A 16,902-nucleotide genomic window follows, 5' to 3' on the forward strand; every position below is an offset into this window, starting at 1 on the left:
AACAAGCTGTGAGAAGTGCTTGGCAAGACTTCATGTATCGGGTGTACCACGTCCGGTGCGGCGAGAATGTGTGCAGTGCATTGTATAATTATGTTGTCAGTAAAATACTCGCACTCGCTCGAGTACTCGCTCGTTTTTTCAACGAGTCCTCGATTTTGGCAATCGTTTCACCCCTAGTACAGTGTGGCAAGTGACATTGCATGTGTGCCATGAAACAGGTGATCAAGTAAGACACCTGCCACCTAGCCCTCAAAACCCGCTGTATGCTTGGAAACCGCACACTTGAGTACGTAATAACGCAATAGAGATGGAGAAAGCTGTAGCGAGACATCGGGCTTCCAGCTGAGTCTCAATCCTCAATCAGAAGGCAGCTTATATAGCTAAACCAGACATAGCTCGATTTTGCTAGCAATTCTGCTAGCAAAATATCGAAAAATTTTGACTAGGGAATTTGCAGGAAAACTGACGGAGCAAAATATCGGAATATTCGCTGGAAAACGGGAGATTTTTCACTTATATGGAGCACATGACTCATTTTCGCACAATTTTTCCAACACGTGACTCATTTTTTCTCAGTTTTGCCTACACGTGACCCACTTTCGATCAGGTTTCCCGCACATGACACAAATTTGGCCTCGGATCGGAGCCACAGGGGAGCAAAACATCGAATGACCTCGCGAAATGAGAAAGCAAAATATCAACAATGAGCCAGCAAAATTTTGCGGCAAAATATCGAAGCTTCACTGGCAAAATCGGGCTTTGCCAAAAACACATTCACAACTTGCAGGTTGTCTGAAGAAAATAGTCTTCAGCTGTGAATACCCGTATGCAAAAATTTCGGCAGCAACTTAAATTCGGCTTCATTCAACACCGACCCAAATTGCGGAAATTAAAACGCTGATGAAAATTTTCACATCCGCTTTGGTTATGTGCTAGTAACGCTGTACCAAAAATATATTGGTGCCAAAATGTCGAAAATTTTACTGCGCCGACATTTTGTAATTTTGCTCTCTGATCTGAGAGCAGAGCAAGCGCGTGGAGCAGTCGGAGCAGTCAGTTCCGGCGCAAACAGATGCAGAAAGGTTTCTGTGATGTTGCTATGGAAATCATGACGCCTGATTTCAACCATTGTTTTCGTGCGGGAAATTCACAAACACGTTGTCAGAATCTCAAAGTGAAACTGAGGCAAACAGCTGCACTGGAATTCCTGATTTTCACATCTAGCGCTCGTTGTGTATTCTGTTTCTCCCTGGTGTGTTTTACTTGCAGTTTTCCTTGAGCAGTGTTTCTGCTAAGTATTCTCCCTTTTCACTTCCCCTTTATCTCATCCACCCATCAAGGAAACTCCCTTGATAAAGTATCCATTCACTGGCTAGTGCTTTTGGCGAATTCTTCAAATAAAGTCTGAATGAAAAAAATGGAGAAGAAAAAAGCAACAAAACTGCTCTGCCAGCTCGACGTCAAGGCCTGCAGTAGCCAGATCATGCTCTGTACACTCGAGATCCAGCGCAGGTCATCCAAACAAGCATGTTCCGAGTGATCTTGTTCTAGTTCTGTACCAGACGAACGCGCCCTTACTCACAACACTAAAACAGATTCTACTACCGTATTTCCCCGAATACAAGTCGCACCTTTTTACACTAAGCTTCAAGGGTAAAGAAGGGGATGGCGCGACTTACAGTCGAGAGTGACATCCTACTTATATGCATGTATGCATGTATTGAAACAATGTGGTTCAAACCTCACAGTGAGGGTGAGACTTAAGCGGGATTCACAGAAGCTTTTTTGCGATGCGACACGCGATGCGACAGGCGCGAAACCGGGAAAACCCCAAATCGCAGCCTTGTCGCACCCCACGCAACTGCCGCAACTGGGCCATCGCAGGCCATCGCAGAAGTTGAGCTTGGCTCAACTTTTGCGATGCGATGCGATGCGACAAGCGATTTGGCGTACGATTTTGACCTTTTCTACAGCAAAGTTGTACAAAGGTTCAAGAGTTGCCTATAAATTTGTACAAGTTGTATCAAACCGCGCCAATATCATGGTGACGTAGCCAAATCAGCAAGATTTTGTCGCATCACTGACTTCTTCTGTGAATGGTATTTCGCGAGTTCGCATCGCACGCCTCGGCGCAGATCGCGTCGCATCGCGTGTCGCATCGCAAAAAAAGCTTCTGTGAATCCCGCTTAACTTAATTTTAAGGTGGCAGTTCCCCTTTTCCGTATACTACACTCTTTGGACCAGAAGTCATGAACAGCTGGGAATATCCAAACCAAACTTGGCAGTGATGTTGAGGGTGTTCATACCTAGGTTCAGAATCATTTTTCACACATCTCACATATCTTGAAGTGCCGAACTTGCACTCAGCCAAAATGCGTTCATATCGCACGTACAGGGCAAGGATTGAGCCAAAAAAGAACACTGGGGCTAATGGTGTCCAGCAGTGTCAATTTGCTCAGAACTCATGCAGACTAACAGCTCAAGGTGCTAAACTACACTAAACCTTGTAAACATATGTACAGTGGAGCATTGTGATTTTCAGTTTTACAGATCAGAAACGCGATGTTTACAGATAATTCAGAGACATGCCAGTTGGAAGAACCTCGCTGGGATATTGACAGTTCTGTTTAGTTTAGCACCTAGCAAATTTCACGTAGATGTGAATAATGCCCAAGATTATGATTCTATGACAAGTAAGCCCTGAGATATGTTGGCTCAAACTTGTCGGAGTCTATGAAAAAGAGGTTCAAATTCATGAAAAAGTACACTCCAGTTTCACCTTTCAAAAGCCACCAGCAGCATATGTTTCTTCTTCCTTGTGCTGTGCCTGATCCAGAAACCCTCTGCAATGCTTACTTGCTTTTTGCTCCTCTTCTGACGACTTTCTACGCTTGTGGTACAGCTTTCCTCTTGAAAGACACCTAGATTTCTCTCCAACGACGGACTAACAGTGCATCCCATACGCTGTACTACTTCGGCAAGCTCACTGTGGACTTCATTGAACACGATCACTGCCAGGAACACAGCAGTCTCAACAGTTATGGAGCTACAGAACGATTCCTTTGGACAGAGATGTCAAATAGTGCCATTGAGTGCTTCATTGGCATTCTGTGTGGCACGACGAACACAGCCCTGTAGGAGGGATTTGTCGGCAAGATGGACATATACAGGTTTAATTTCTTCAAAGACTGCAACAGGGATAGTGTTGTTCGACGATGAAGAAACTGCCACAGAAACATTGCCATATCCACACTTCTATTGCTGCCACCTGCACCATGAGTCCTTCCGGGCAGAACTGATTGCATTTCTCGGCATCCTTGGACTGTACGTTGTGGCAAACAGATTCCCAAATAACACGGGCCATCGCTGTGACGAAGCCTGCAATCTTGCAGATAGAATTTCCAAAACAGTTCCGCAGGGAGTCTCCTTCCTTGTGCAGAAAGTACAATAGCGGGTCAACACTTCCACGTCCACAAATTTTTGCGTCTCCCAAGCAATCACAGTCTGCATGCCATATAAGGAGCTGTATCCTCGTCGCATCCATGTTCCGTCCGTTGTCACGGCGATTTCGGCTGGCGATTCCTCCCCGGCTGCAACTTGTTGTGTGAACACAACTCCAGCAGCATTTTTAATGCTCAAACTTGCACTAGCTTTAGCAGCTTGGTGAAAATTCTTCACGAGGCGCTGGTAGTTCTTCTTTCAACCGGCGCTGGCAAATCGAGGAATGCACACAATTTCCGGAAATCCTCGCGGCCTCGTTCAAGCAGGCGCATAGCCAGTACGCTCTTTCTATTCAATTCAAAATAACTGGATATCTTTCCCACTGCGGGCGGTGAAGCAACAGAAGTGCAGTAGTTGCATGCAACTTCAATTATGGAGACTAGGCCAGCTCTTACATTTTCTGCAAACTGCTATTGTGGACAATAAATTCTGCAATTAAATTTAATTTCTGCAAACTAAAATTCCAGTTGTCAGAATCCAGGACTTCATCACTCTCCTCACTCGAGTCTTCATTGGAGTCACCAGCGCTCTCAGTATCCTCATCTGCAAGTAAGTTCAGATCGCCAGCCAAGGGTTCGCAGCTACGAGACGTGTCAGGTACTCCCAATTGCTCAGAGTCACTTTCAGTTGGAGCACGAGATGCAGACTCGTTTTCTTTCTCCAGATCTCTGCGCTTGGAGCTCTGGAACTGGTTTCTGTAGAAAACACGCTTCTTGGCTCTGTAGTTAGCGGACTATCTCCTCTTATTGCCAATGACCAGAAGACAACAGCTACAGAGAACAGCGGACGCGCCAATTTCCAACTTTTTCTGTACTTCCTTTGACACGGATTTGCATTTTTTTGTTCGTGCTGACACCGTACCAGTGCTGACCTGCTGACTGCAGAGCTGAGTAGATGTACGGGTCGGTACGGGGTACAACTACAAGCCAACACGGCACACACACACAAAGAGCTGGCGCTCTTGGCACCCTCCGCGATCCACGCAGTGAACCGGAACGAAGATTGATCGCGCTTGCGAACTGCATTCAAAGTGGAGATCAGCTGATTTTTTACAAATTCGCAGTGGGAGTTGGTTTGAATTTTTAAAATTTCCCAACCGTCGTGTTGTTTACCGCATAAAAAATTACACCAGCGGAAAGTTCATCACTTCAGGAGGAAAATGAGCCGGATATGGCCTCATTCTGACAACTTTCGTTTTTTGCTCCTTTTTTTGGACCCCAAAGGGGATCTGCGTGCCTTACAATCGGGCAAATACGGCACTGTAGAGCGACACACTTTCGCGGCTCACAAATTTAACGTTTTCATAAATCGGGCTGGTTCACGATGAGAAACGTTTGCGATTCTGTCTCTTCAGTCGAACCCTGTACTGTCCACAATCAATGTACAGAGCAGTTTGCGGCAATTTATATTCGCGAATGTATGATGGTCGCGAAAATAGCGAAATTAAATCTCTAGCGAAAGTTTCTCACTTTAAAGTAGATACTTACAGTGAGGTCAGTGTCGCGGGAAGATCAGAACCGGACGGCCAATCTTTCATTCGGTTGTGGGACAGATTTCTGTTAATCAGATGCAGACATAGAATGAGTTGGGGTTGTGGTCACAAACACAGACAATATCTTGGTCTTCCGCCCCCTTAGTACTGCCGGTCAGAACTCGATTGATTTCATTTTTTTTTGATTTCATTTCTTTAAAAAAAACAGCACATCGATAAATTTAAAAAGAAACTACTCGTGCTGCAATATTGTGCAGGTAAAAAAATAGTAGCTAGTGATTGTTTTGAAGTACAGGTACAGTCAACTTTGCTAATAGAGACTGCGGATAGAACGACAATTCGTGAATAACGACAGAATTTCCATGCCCAGAGCAAAGTCCCATCCCACTGTAATACATAATAAAATTATAATTAGACTTCGGGTATAACGACACTTCGCGAATAAGGACACCTTTTTGATGCCCCGCCGCCGAGTGTTGTTGTAAGCAAAGTTGACTGTATCTATCACTGTGGCTATGCATACTGTATGAATGTTTGTGCTAGTACCTAGTACACTAGCAATCTGGCTACAGTATGTAGCGACCTCACTGCATGACGTCAGCTCCCTCACCAGATATACGCATGCGAATGAAACATTTCTTCCTCTTTGTTCTAAATAAACAACAACTATTAGACAAAGTTGCCCTCTCCTCGGAGTTGTAATTTATTAGGCCCCAGGGTGGTATGTCCCGGGATTCATCTGTCTCCCCCGTGAACAGATACGACCTCTGCCATCCTGGGTGCCTAAAAGTACTGTCAGTCAGTGAAGAACTGCGAGGGGCCGGGGGGGGGGGGGGGGGGGGGAGGACATTTCGTTTTGTAAATACTATTGGTAACCTTGGACTGCCCCTTATGCGAAATACAATAGTAACAATATGGGCCGCAGTCAGCTAAAACATGTCTTTGGGGTTTCGTAATTTTTCCAGACATGACGGAATGAAGAATTGTTTCTGTCGAGCACGTTCACTCTGTGATTCATTCATCAACCATTGGCGTGAGCGTCTTGTCGACTATGGTCTCACACTTACTACCCGGTCTAGTCCAAGCAGCTGGCGAGCAAAGTGACATTTTTTCTGGAATGCATTTGTTCACCCTAAGACATGTTTTGGCTGGCTGTGGCCCATATACATACATATACATACATGTACATACATGTACATACATGTACATACATGTACATACATGTACATACATATACATGTATGTACATGTATGTACATACATGTATATACTGTAAAAGCCATATTTAACATTCTACTCCTCATGCTAGAGTATAGAGTAGACACACACCATTCTACTCCCCATGCTAGAGTATAGAGTAGACACACACCATTCTACTCCCCATGCTAGAGTATAGAGTAGACACACACCATTCTACTCCCCATGCTAGAGTATAGAGTAGACACACACCATTCTACTCCCCATGCTAGAGTATAGAGTAGACACACACCATTCTACTCCCCATGCTAGAGTATAGAGTAGACACACACCATTCTACTCCCCATGCTAGAGTATAGAGTAGACACACACGCGCGTGCGCGCGCGCTGGAAAGACAGCAAGCTCTGTTGTGCGCACAGGAAATCTGCGCATGCGCAGAGCGTGGGCATGTGGTCTATGATACATAGCAGTATGTAGAGAGAGAGGAAGATTGTGAACACACGCAAGGAGGGTTATGCAACCCGTTATAAAGGCGAACAGCGAAGCAATGGTACGTGACTGTTAACAACGGTTAACTCCTACGTTAACCGAATATATATAACGAAGTGCTAACTCTAACGAGTTAACGAGGAGACATCTGTCGTTAAAATAGAAATCGTTATACAGAAATCGATACATATACTGTCCTATTGAGCGTTGAGAATGAGTGAAAATCGTTACCTTTGGTACACGTAAACTAGTCAATTTTGGGAAATCGTTATATATGTGCCTCGTTAGAATAATGGCTTTTACAGTACTATAAAACGGGAAGCCAGGACGAAAATGAACAACTCATTGTATTGACTCAAGTAGTCTATTTACCCTTGGCAGCAAGCAAAACTCATTGCATATGGAGTGTAGTGTTGGCTTTTCCATCAAGGAATACTACACAGATGTAGATGTTGGCACTACGGAAGGCAAGGTGATCATTCTTGCGCGATAGTTTGGTTGTTACGGAGTCCTTTTAGGGTAACATACAGCAGGACCGGCGGTGACGCGTCGATTTTCATTGCTTCTTTTTCCTTTACAAACTGATATGTTGCGACTTCAACTTTGATTGAAGAAGAAGGTGGCTGTTCCAAACACACTAATTATGTTTCCATTCTGTGGAGATGCTCATGCTAAATCCATACTGAGGACAATGCTTCTATAATTGCACGGTACAATCATGCTCGTTGCATTGATGCCAACGCAGAGAAGCTTCTATTTAAAAAAAAAACAATGATTGTAGAAAGAAAAAAGACATTATGGATACGAGTTAAGAGTAACTCTCCATCACTGTAACATGATACTTTATACAGTCAGAAAGTGCAATAACTAGGCACAAAACTGACAGAGTACTGAGGCATTCGACGTCCTGACACCTAGCCAACACACATCTCCGTAGCGCTAACCGACAGCCTTCCAACTTGGAAGGTTCAAGGTTATGGAAAGACCAAAGAGGGGAAGTCAAGCGCAACGAAAATGAGCAAAAGCTACAGTCCCAACGAAACAAAGAATGTTGATTGTTACTGGACGATGACGAGACCAGTACGATATTTGACAAACCGGTCTAACTACAATTCGAAGCAGCAAAGCAGCACACCACTCAACTTGGGTGGGTCATAAATATCAAAGATAAGTAAAGAAATGGGAAGCTTTGCGAAAACGAATTGTACAAGCCGAAAGCCAAACTCCTACAGTACTCCTCATGCATGACATTGTGATGGACTAGTTGACTACAAAACAAGTTGTTCCACACGACGTACGTTTCTCCTTCCCCTCTTTGGTCTTTCCATAACCTTGAACCTTCCAAGTTGGAAGGCTGTCGGTTAGTGCTACGGAGATGTGTGTAGGCTAGGTGTCAGGACGTTGAATGTCTCAGTACTCTGTCAGTTTTGTGCCTAGTTATTGCACTTTCTGACTGTATAAAGTATCATGTTACAGTGATGGAGAGTTACTCTTAACTCGTATCCATAATGTCTTTTTCCTTTCTACATTTATTTATGGCTCAACATCCGAGTTTCAAATAATAATAATAATGCCCGTATATACACAAGCCATGCATCCTGTGCAAGGGGCGTCGGAACCAGTTTGGCAGGGGCGACCAAACCTAAACCAATACGTTTATCCTGTGATTTCTGAAACAATGAAATATTGGCCCAATTTTCCAAAATATTTCCCGGGTGGGCCCCCGGGTCCCCCTCCCCCGCCGTTTCATGGACGAGCCAATGTGGAATGTCTTTTGACGCCCTTGTGTGCACTGTTGTCACTTGCATCACCGCCATTGCGTTATGTTCGTGCTGCATCGAGCAGCCGGTGAAACACACCCACTCTCTGTTGTGTGTAGTGTTTGTCGTTGTATTGTCTGATTTGTCTCTCTCTCCTTTTTGTCTCTCTCCGTACTGTCTCTCTCCGTACTGTCTCTCTCCGTACTGTCTCTCTCCATACTGTCTCTCTCCGTACTGTCTCTCTCATCAGTATTATAATGTGCTTGCTCGTTGTAAATAAAATCATACCTCGTCTTGTCCCACAATGGACTCATTCGAGTATTGCAGGCCGAACATAACACTTACATTGTCAAAATTCTTGGCAGCGCCGGAAGTGGAGGAAAGTGGTCCAGACGGTTGTTAGACAGGTCTCTGCATCATCATCGCCAGGGAAAACCACAAAGCAAACACTCTCGATCCAATACACTCGTAACAGGAGAAAGTGAAACCAACCTTCACTTTCTTTATTTCCTTTTTTCCAATCTCTACTTTCCCACACGATCCATTAAATTATATTCCCACTGGGTCCAGTGCCAATAGGCATACGCCCGTTTTGATTCCTGCTATAAATAAAGTATACAACTACAACACACCAGCACTTCAAGATATTCACAAGTTTGAGGTATTGACTTTCCTTTTCTTCCGGTAAATCATTCTATAAGGACAGCCTTTAATACTGCACAGTGGTTTGGTCAAAGGCCATGATTGAGATACGAGAGGCACCTGGTTCAAGTCCTGCCTGGATCGTTTTTTTCCAATCGTACTGCAACCCACAGTCAACTGGGAACTCCAGGCCAGGCACACGGGGTACATGGATGCAGCCAATCGGCACAGAAAAGAAGCGACATGACATGGCCCGCATATAGTTATTCCTCAGATCAAAGAATGCCGTTAACAAACATTTGCACTCAGCTTCAATTGTGGGAGACGAATCAGAAAGCAGGCCGCAAAAGGACATACAGTCAACTTCGCTAATAACGACTGCGGATATAACGACAATTCGCGAATAACGACAGAATGTCCATGCCCAGAGCAAAGTTTCATCCAACTGTAATACATATAATGAGACTTCGGGTATAACGACACTTCGCGAATAAGGACACTTTTTTGATGCCCGCCGAATGTCGTTATAAATGAAGTTGACTGTACATAAGCCTTATGCACGTTGTACAGATGCACGAAATCTCGTAGAATCTCGTAGAATCCCGTAGACCCGGTTGGGTGTTGAATGTGCAGAGCCCTATTGTGGTTTCTTCAATTTCCACTAAGAAATGGGCTCTGAAGGCATTTCATACGAAAACTTTTTTCTGACTAAGATCTAGCTAGTTTTTAGTTCTAACCAAAGTGAAAAGCTGGAAAAGCGATTGTTTGCCATTAATTATGAGGCTAAAATTGGTCAAACGTGCATGCATAGCACACAATGAACACCCAACCGGGTCTGTACACACCTACGGTCCTAGTACAGAACTTTGTACATCTGTACAACGTGCATAAGGCCTATTTGGCGCAATTGGCATTTTGCACTTGGACTTCGGGTGTTGATCCTGGGAAATTTTTATATCACACCGAATTTGCACAGTCTCGAAACTGCTAGCTTGTTCGACCTTGAGGTTTTGTACCTCAAGCTGAAAACAGCTGGCAAAAGATTCATCTGCGGAGCTCAGATCAAGTGGCCAAACTGATCACGACGAAAGATGCAAACAAGAAAGGCTCAAACCTATTAGCTTACAATTCTTGTATGATATCCGCTGCATGTTGTGGTGAGGTAGGAAACGTGAATGCGGTAAGGCTGCTATTGCTACAGTTGAGTTCTGTCCCCGTTTTGGTGCAAGTGCTTGCACAGAAACTTGGAGACATGCCGATCAGCAACAGAACGGTGGAGAGGGTACCCAGCTTCATGAATTGCTCCATCTGCAAGAGACGGAGAGGAGAGAGAGAGAGAGAGAGAGAGAGAGAGAGAGAAAGGGCGAAGTACACTGCATTTTCCGGGGTCTAAGCCGCATCCCCCTTTTCGGACATAAAATTTACCGTTGGGGCGATTTTTGAGTTATTTTAGGCGTTTTAAATTGAAGTGCGGCAAACACACCGGAAAATGCGGTAGATAGAAAGGTAGGGAGATAGAGAGAAAGTGCCATATCCGGTATAATACTGAAGTATATCATCAATTATAACTCGGATGTTGAGCCAAAAAGCATTAAGTAAAGAGAAAAGACCTTTAAGTTACTATAGTGGGTTTCAAAAGTCCAGACCTCTGGTTTCAAAAAACCGTCAGGACAGCATCTATACCACATAAAATCTGTGATCACTTTGGGCAAAAAAATTTCAAAATTGGGCGTCTGCTATCCAATCGCTTAGAAATTTATATGGGAAAAATTGCGTGAGCTGCCTGGGTAATTTTCTGAAGAAATTTCTCAAAAATTTGAATAATTCAAAAAAGTCTAGAGGTCTATACTTTTGAAACGCACTATAGTTATGACTAACAGTCCTTCAAGGTAACGAGATCCTATACAGACAGATAGTGCGACAACAAGGCACAAAACTGACAAGGATATTGAGGCATTCAACGACCTGACACCTGGCTCCAACACATCTACGAAGCGCAAACCAGCGACCTTCCAGAACTTTTTCTTTCGTCACACTGGCGGACTCGGTTAGTCATAACTCGTAACTTCTTGATCCTTTCTATTTACTTTAAAGTTTTATATCATCAATTGTCCTGCATTACCACCAAATACAGTGAAACCTGTATAGAAGCCTGTCCCATATAGAAGCCTGTCCCATATAGAAGCCTGTCTCATATAGAAGCCTGTCTCATAATAAAGAAGCCTGCAAAATTTCACCAAGAAAGCCATAGAAGCCGCGGTTTTTATACAAGACACAGTGAAACCTGTGCAAGACGACCGCTCAAGGGACCTTCAAAACGTGGTCTTTGTAAGCAGGTGTCCTCCTTATCCAGGGTCATTTGACTGAGAATAGCGTCCCTTGTTCCCGGTTGTAGTGGTCCTCTTGGACAGGTGGTCGCATTATCCTAGGGGTCGCCTTGACAGGTTTTACTGTACATGCCTGGTCCACTTTGGCACTGACAGAGCAGCCCAGGCACAAGGAAGGAGCAGACATCTTGCGACCACTTTTCTCGTGGCGGTCCGACTAGAGAGGACTGCGTCGGCGGCTGAAGATTGAGCCAGCTTGTTTCGTTGACGCAGTGCGATTGTGTACTGCACAGCTGTGCCTTGTGCGAAGACCTGTGGTTGGCTGAGCTTAATGGGTCCCACCACCACCACCACATTCCAGTATTCACCCCAGTGTCTGGAGATATGTGGATTTTGTAGAAAAAAAGTTAAAATGAGGACAGCATTCGTGCACATTTTTTTACATGAACACACATCTTCAGGCGCATCATCAAAGAATTGAATTCCATGGAAATTATTCTATACAGACTGTGGCACCCGTGGAAGAGTGCAGATGAATTCACTCTAGCTTTATCCCCATGGTCCACGTGATGAGAAGATCAAACATAATAAATTATTTCAAAATCTTGAAGGACGCTTCACGCAGCTTCATTGCACTTGAATAGTTTGCAGGCAACCTGCTTACACTCAAGAGAGCACTGCATTCCAGTGCTCTCTTGAGTGTAGGCAGGTTGCCTGAAAACTAATCAAGTATAATAAAAAAACCTTTTTTAAAGAACTCCACTGTAGGGATGATGCCCTCCTGGGTGAAAATTCGGACAACTTCAACTGTACGTGGTGTAGCCAAGGACTGTTAGTGTGCTGCGAGTTGGGTATACTGAAAAGTATAATAAATTATGGAAAAAATCCAAGACGTTGACGTGGAGGAGCTTGAAGTTTGTTTTTCGTGAATACCGTCGCGTCTTGTTTAAAGCCCGTCTTGTATAGAAGCCTACTGTAATTTCTCAAATTTTCGGTGTACTTTTATTTTCGGTACTTTCGGTGCGTCTGTTTCATACCTAAAATTTCAGTACACCGAACAAACACCAAAACACATAATCCAATAGGGAACTGCTTTTCTGTACCGAAAAATTCTGTTCACCTAACCTGGCCTTTTGCCCTCATACCGAAAATACTGAGCACCGAAAATTTCTGAAATTAGAGTATTTTGAAAGCAAGCCTGATTTTTCAAGACACGGCACACAAGCCTGTTTTTTTTGTGCTGATACACATACACAGAAATACCTGGTTTGAATAGAAGCCTGATGTGTATAGATGCCTAGCCCTGGCATCGGCTTTTATAGGAATAAGCCCGGGTTTGATACGCGACATTACGGTACGTATACCATTGCATCGGTGCAACCTGTGTCATCAACACTCTCTGTCTCCAGACCTGCTCTTCATCCATACAGTCGAGAATAGCACTTTTCCATACCGTCCCAAGCATGGTGCTGCACTCTTTCCTTGCACTCCTTGTGCGTGCATACTCACCCTTAACCATACCACCCTTGTATGTGCAGACTCGCCCTTGGCAGATAATGTTCAAAATTTGGCGGATTCTGCCACGAAGCAGAAACCAGTGAAATGGGCAGAACCATAACAACCTTATTGTGGGCCCTTCCTTGAAGTATGCTCCATTTCTTTATCCATGCACATATGGTTATGTGAACATAGTAAAAAAAAAACCAAACATGAATGAAACAGCAATGAAAATATCAATTGTGCACTCATAACCATGTATAAACGCTTAAAATGAAACAATTCCAGAACGTTTTCGTGTGACCATCATCAATGGAACATCGTCACATAGTAAGAATCACTAAAACAACCAGTTATATAGCTAGAGTAAATATGAAAAGAAGAGTGAGAATGCAGCACAGCTAGCGGTTATGCATAACGCGTGTAATGTGAACCTTTCCAGTGTATCTGAGAATGGTAGCAGTAGATGAATGTGGCAGCTGTGAGTGCGTGTGGACAAAACTGGTGAGTGCGTATTGTTTAAAATGTGTACCCTTCTCAGATACACTGCAAAGGTTCACGCTACACGCGTTATGCATAACCGCTAGCTGTGCTGCATTCTCACGCTTCTTTTCATATTACTCTAGCTATATGACTGGTTGTTTTAGTGATTCTTACTATGTGACGATGTTCCACTGATGATAGTCACACGAAAACGTTCTGGAATTGTCTCATTTTAATTGTTTATACATGGTTATGAGTGCACAATTGATATTTTTCATTGCTTTTTTACGACTGTTGTCTCCTCGTCGGTTATATGAATGAAACAAGCAAACAAACAGTACCAAATTCTGTCATTTTTCTGCCAGCATTATCCGTCAAGGGCTAGTGCAGACATGCATGCGTGTGCCAGAACACTGCTCCTACGCGACACACACGGACACGTAGCCCATGTATGAGGCATGGGGCATGGGGGGGGGGGGGGGGGGCACGTGCACCCCCTAAAAAATTCGACCTAGGTTCAGCATCCTCATAATGACCATGAATGACATGCACCATCCATCCTACTTGTGCGGCCGTGCACCACCCTAGAAGCGGGATCTTCTACGCCCCTGCAGGGTCTGATGGGGCGAACAGCTGTGATCTCACTCACATTGCAGTGCGTGCAACACACACACACGCTCCCGTCGTCGGTCGTTGCCTTGTTTCAGATTCCACCTCCTACACATTGGGTGCACCAACCGACCGCTCCAGATCTGCCTGCACCACAGCAAGCTGCAGTGGAAACAGAACCACAGTAAACTGCATGAATACTTTAAGTCTGCAAGTTTCGGCCTGTTCAAATTTCGGCCTCCCAGGGCCAAGACACATTCGGCAGCATTACAATTTCGAGCTGTATTGCTGCGCTGCCACACTCTTGCAAAGCAAAATTTTCGGCCGCAACAAAATTTCTGCCAAATATTCTGATTATTCTCTGGCCAGAAATGGCCGAAAATGAATATACGCCAAATATGACTTTTGATTTACAGTACTTGGCAATCTCTCTCTCTCTCTCTCTTTCTCTCTCTTCTCTCTCTCTCTCTCTCTCTCTCTCTCTCTTCTCTCTCTCTCTCTTTCTCTCTCTTTCTTTCTCTCTCTTCTCTCTCTCTCTCTCTCCCTCTCTCTCTCTCTCTTTCTCTCTCTCTCTCTCTCTCTCTCTCTCTCTCTCTCTCTCTCTCTCTCTCTCTCTCTCTTTTCTCTCCGTCCTCCCTCTCCGTATGATCTTTTCTGCGTGGTTAGCTCTCACCCTTCAGCTCAACTGATCAATTGGCGTCTTATGACGTTCCAGGAGCTGTCTAAAATACCGTCATTAATAACCTCCCTTTCGAGCCAGTGCTCTTAACACACATCAGCACACCGCTGCATAATGTCTTTTCTTCAACTAGCACCCTGACTCCACGGTATTATTAATTCCTCTACTGTATGTGTACTATGGGTATGTGTGAGCCGGAGTGTCGCGATGGCACCTTCCATTGGTGCCACTTGCACGCGGTCTCAGTGTTAGGTGTTGACATAGTACAAACAGGAGATCCCCCCGATAGGCGCCAGCCTGTGGGTAATCCTGAAATAAAGAGTATTACTATTGATACATACTCAATCTGCGGACAGCATGCTGTTTCGTTCTTTTTGAACTCATCAGCGCAGCACAGAGAAAATGAGGCCGAACCTGATAGCAATGAAAATAAAAATTTCCAATCAGGCCCGAACGTACCGTATTGATACATAAATATTATTACAGGGTGCGACAGAGCTCTCGGCCATTGAAGAAAATGTTGAGTCACCTCCACCATTGCACTGCGCTCTTTAGCCGACTAGACCCTGATACGTGTGATACGTGCACCGTTAGCGTCAGAGCAAGAAGAGGGACAAGACGAGTCAAGGGACAATCCGGAGGACACAATACCATACAACCAACTGCTTGTTTCTACCAGCGTTATTGTACCGTCGACACAGCTCTGATGACGATATACTGGGCGAATGCCGCGGGGCCTCCCAGCGTGTCAGCGGCAGTGGGTGATGGGCAGATAACAAGGTAGCTTGCGGACAACATTGGTGGCATGAAGCCTAGTGACTGCCAAGTGTCTTGGCGCGACGGGCGAGCAGTACAGTGTCATGCCCCAAGGGCTGCTGTGGCTGTCGACGTCGGCGGGTCGTGAGGTGCGTTTGCAGGCCTTCATGGCGCTCGGACAACTGCAATACTAGTACACAGACTCTCACTAGCTACATAGTACTCTGATTCTGGCACGTTATTTCTGTATTGAATAGTGATTGATTTTCCGCGCCGAATTTCCGACGCTGCATGCATGTCCAATGCGCGTCAACAGTACTTCACACTTTCCTTTTCCCGCGTTATCACCTCAGCTATGCCAGTTTTGTATGTGGAAACCCCCTATATAATAGCAGTTTGGTCTATATTTTTAATCATTCAACATCTACCTTCACTGATGAGCTATGTATTAGCGAAACAGCTGTCTGAAGAAGTATATCAATATCGTCTACGGAAGTGTCCTCGCAAAGGTGATGGTTGTGTGCAGGAGGGTCGAGTCGGCTAAAGAGCGCAGTGCAATGGTGGAGGTGACTCAACATTTACTTCATAAATGGCGTAACAATCATAGGCCGCACTTGCGCTACCTCTTGCATAATAATTATGTGGAATGTAGCGTTTGGTTCGTTGATTTAATCATAATCATTTAGAATACTTCGAAGTATTAATTCTGTTCCTAGCTTAGGAGATCTGACATCATCGATGATTCATAGCAACAGAGCAGCAGAACCTGCACTCATGGACCATGGTCGTCAACATGCAAAGCAAAGACTGCATCTTTTCTATTTAGTACACAGTCAAACCTCTGTAGGACGAACATCAAGAGACCAGTTGTGTTTGTTTGTAATAACGGGAGTTCTTCTTATCCGTATTTCATATCCAGTGAATACACAATGATTTAGCTAATAGAGTCATGGGTGCTAGGTCTTCTAAAGGGAAAGCTTTGGTCTTTTCAGTAGGCAGTGCGCGAGTGGTAGTCCATTTCGATGTCACTTTCTCGCAGTTCTCGCAATTACAAATTACAACAATCTTCTTACCTAGTCAGCGGTCAGTCGAGTCCACAACTGTTGAACTCCGCAGTCAACGGAGAGCAGCCACTCCACAAAGGAACCGAACAAACCCAAACATTTACTAACAAGTTACACTGTTTCGAAATTCTGCGAAGTAAGAGCGAGCGTCTTCTCGTGGAGCTGAGGCAGTAACGTAGCGATATCCAAATACGGCTTGCCCACTACAAATTTGTACCCCGTGGTCGGCCTGCCTATTTAGGCGTTTGCTGCCAACTATGCAGTGGCATAGCCTGGCATAGCCTAAAACAAGGATTGACTTTACGGAGTTCAAATCGATACCTTGCGCATACAATAACACATGGTACGGGGGGCATTGCGGGCTACGCGTATACGGGTCGGTGCACGACCGAGGGCTACGCACTA

General features: G+C 44.6%; 1 protein-coding gene across 1 annotated transcript in view; it reads right to left on the bottom strand.

Annotated features, from left to right (window-relative positions):
* LOC135821081 (protein artichoke-like) overlaps positions 1 to 16,579 on the bottom strand; it is a 79,368-nt gene extending 62,789 nt beyond the window's left edge. The window contains exons 1-5 of the mRNA XM_065334147.1: positions 16,507 to 16,579; positions 14,039 to 14,160; positions 10,209 to 10,390; positions 8,786 to 8,851; positions 4,989 to 5,057 (exon numbers count right to left, since the gene is read on the bottom strand). Coding sequence (XP_065190219.1) covers positions 4,989 to 5,057; positions 8,786 to 8,851; positions 10,209 to 10,390 — 317 coding nt within the window. The 5' untranslated portion in view covers positions 14,039 to 14,160; positions 16,507 to 16,579. The remainder of the gene's footprint in view (positions 1 to 4,988; positions 5,058 to 8,785; positions 8,852 to 10,208; positions 10,391 to 14,038; positions 14,161 to 16,506) is intronic.
* Between the last annotated feature and the right edge of the window lie 323 nt (positions 16,580 to 16,902).

Source organism: Sycon ciliatum, chromosome 7, assembly GCF_964019385.1.
Source record: "Sycon ciliatum chromosome 7, ocSycCili1.1, whole genome shotgun sequence".
Taxonomy (NCBI): domain Eukaryota; kingdom Metazoa; phylum Porifera; class Calcarea; order Leucosolenida; family Sycettidae; genus Sycon; species Sycon ciliatum.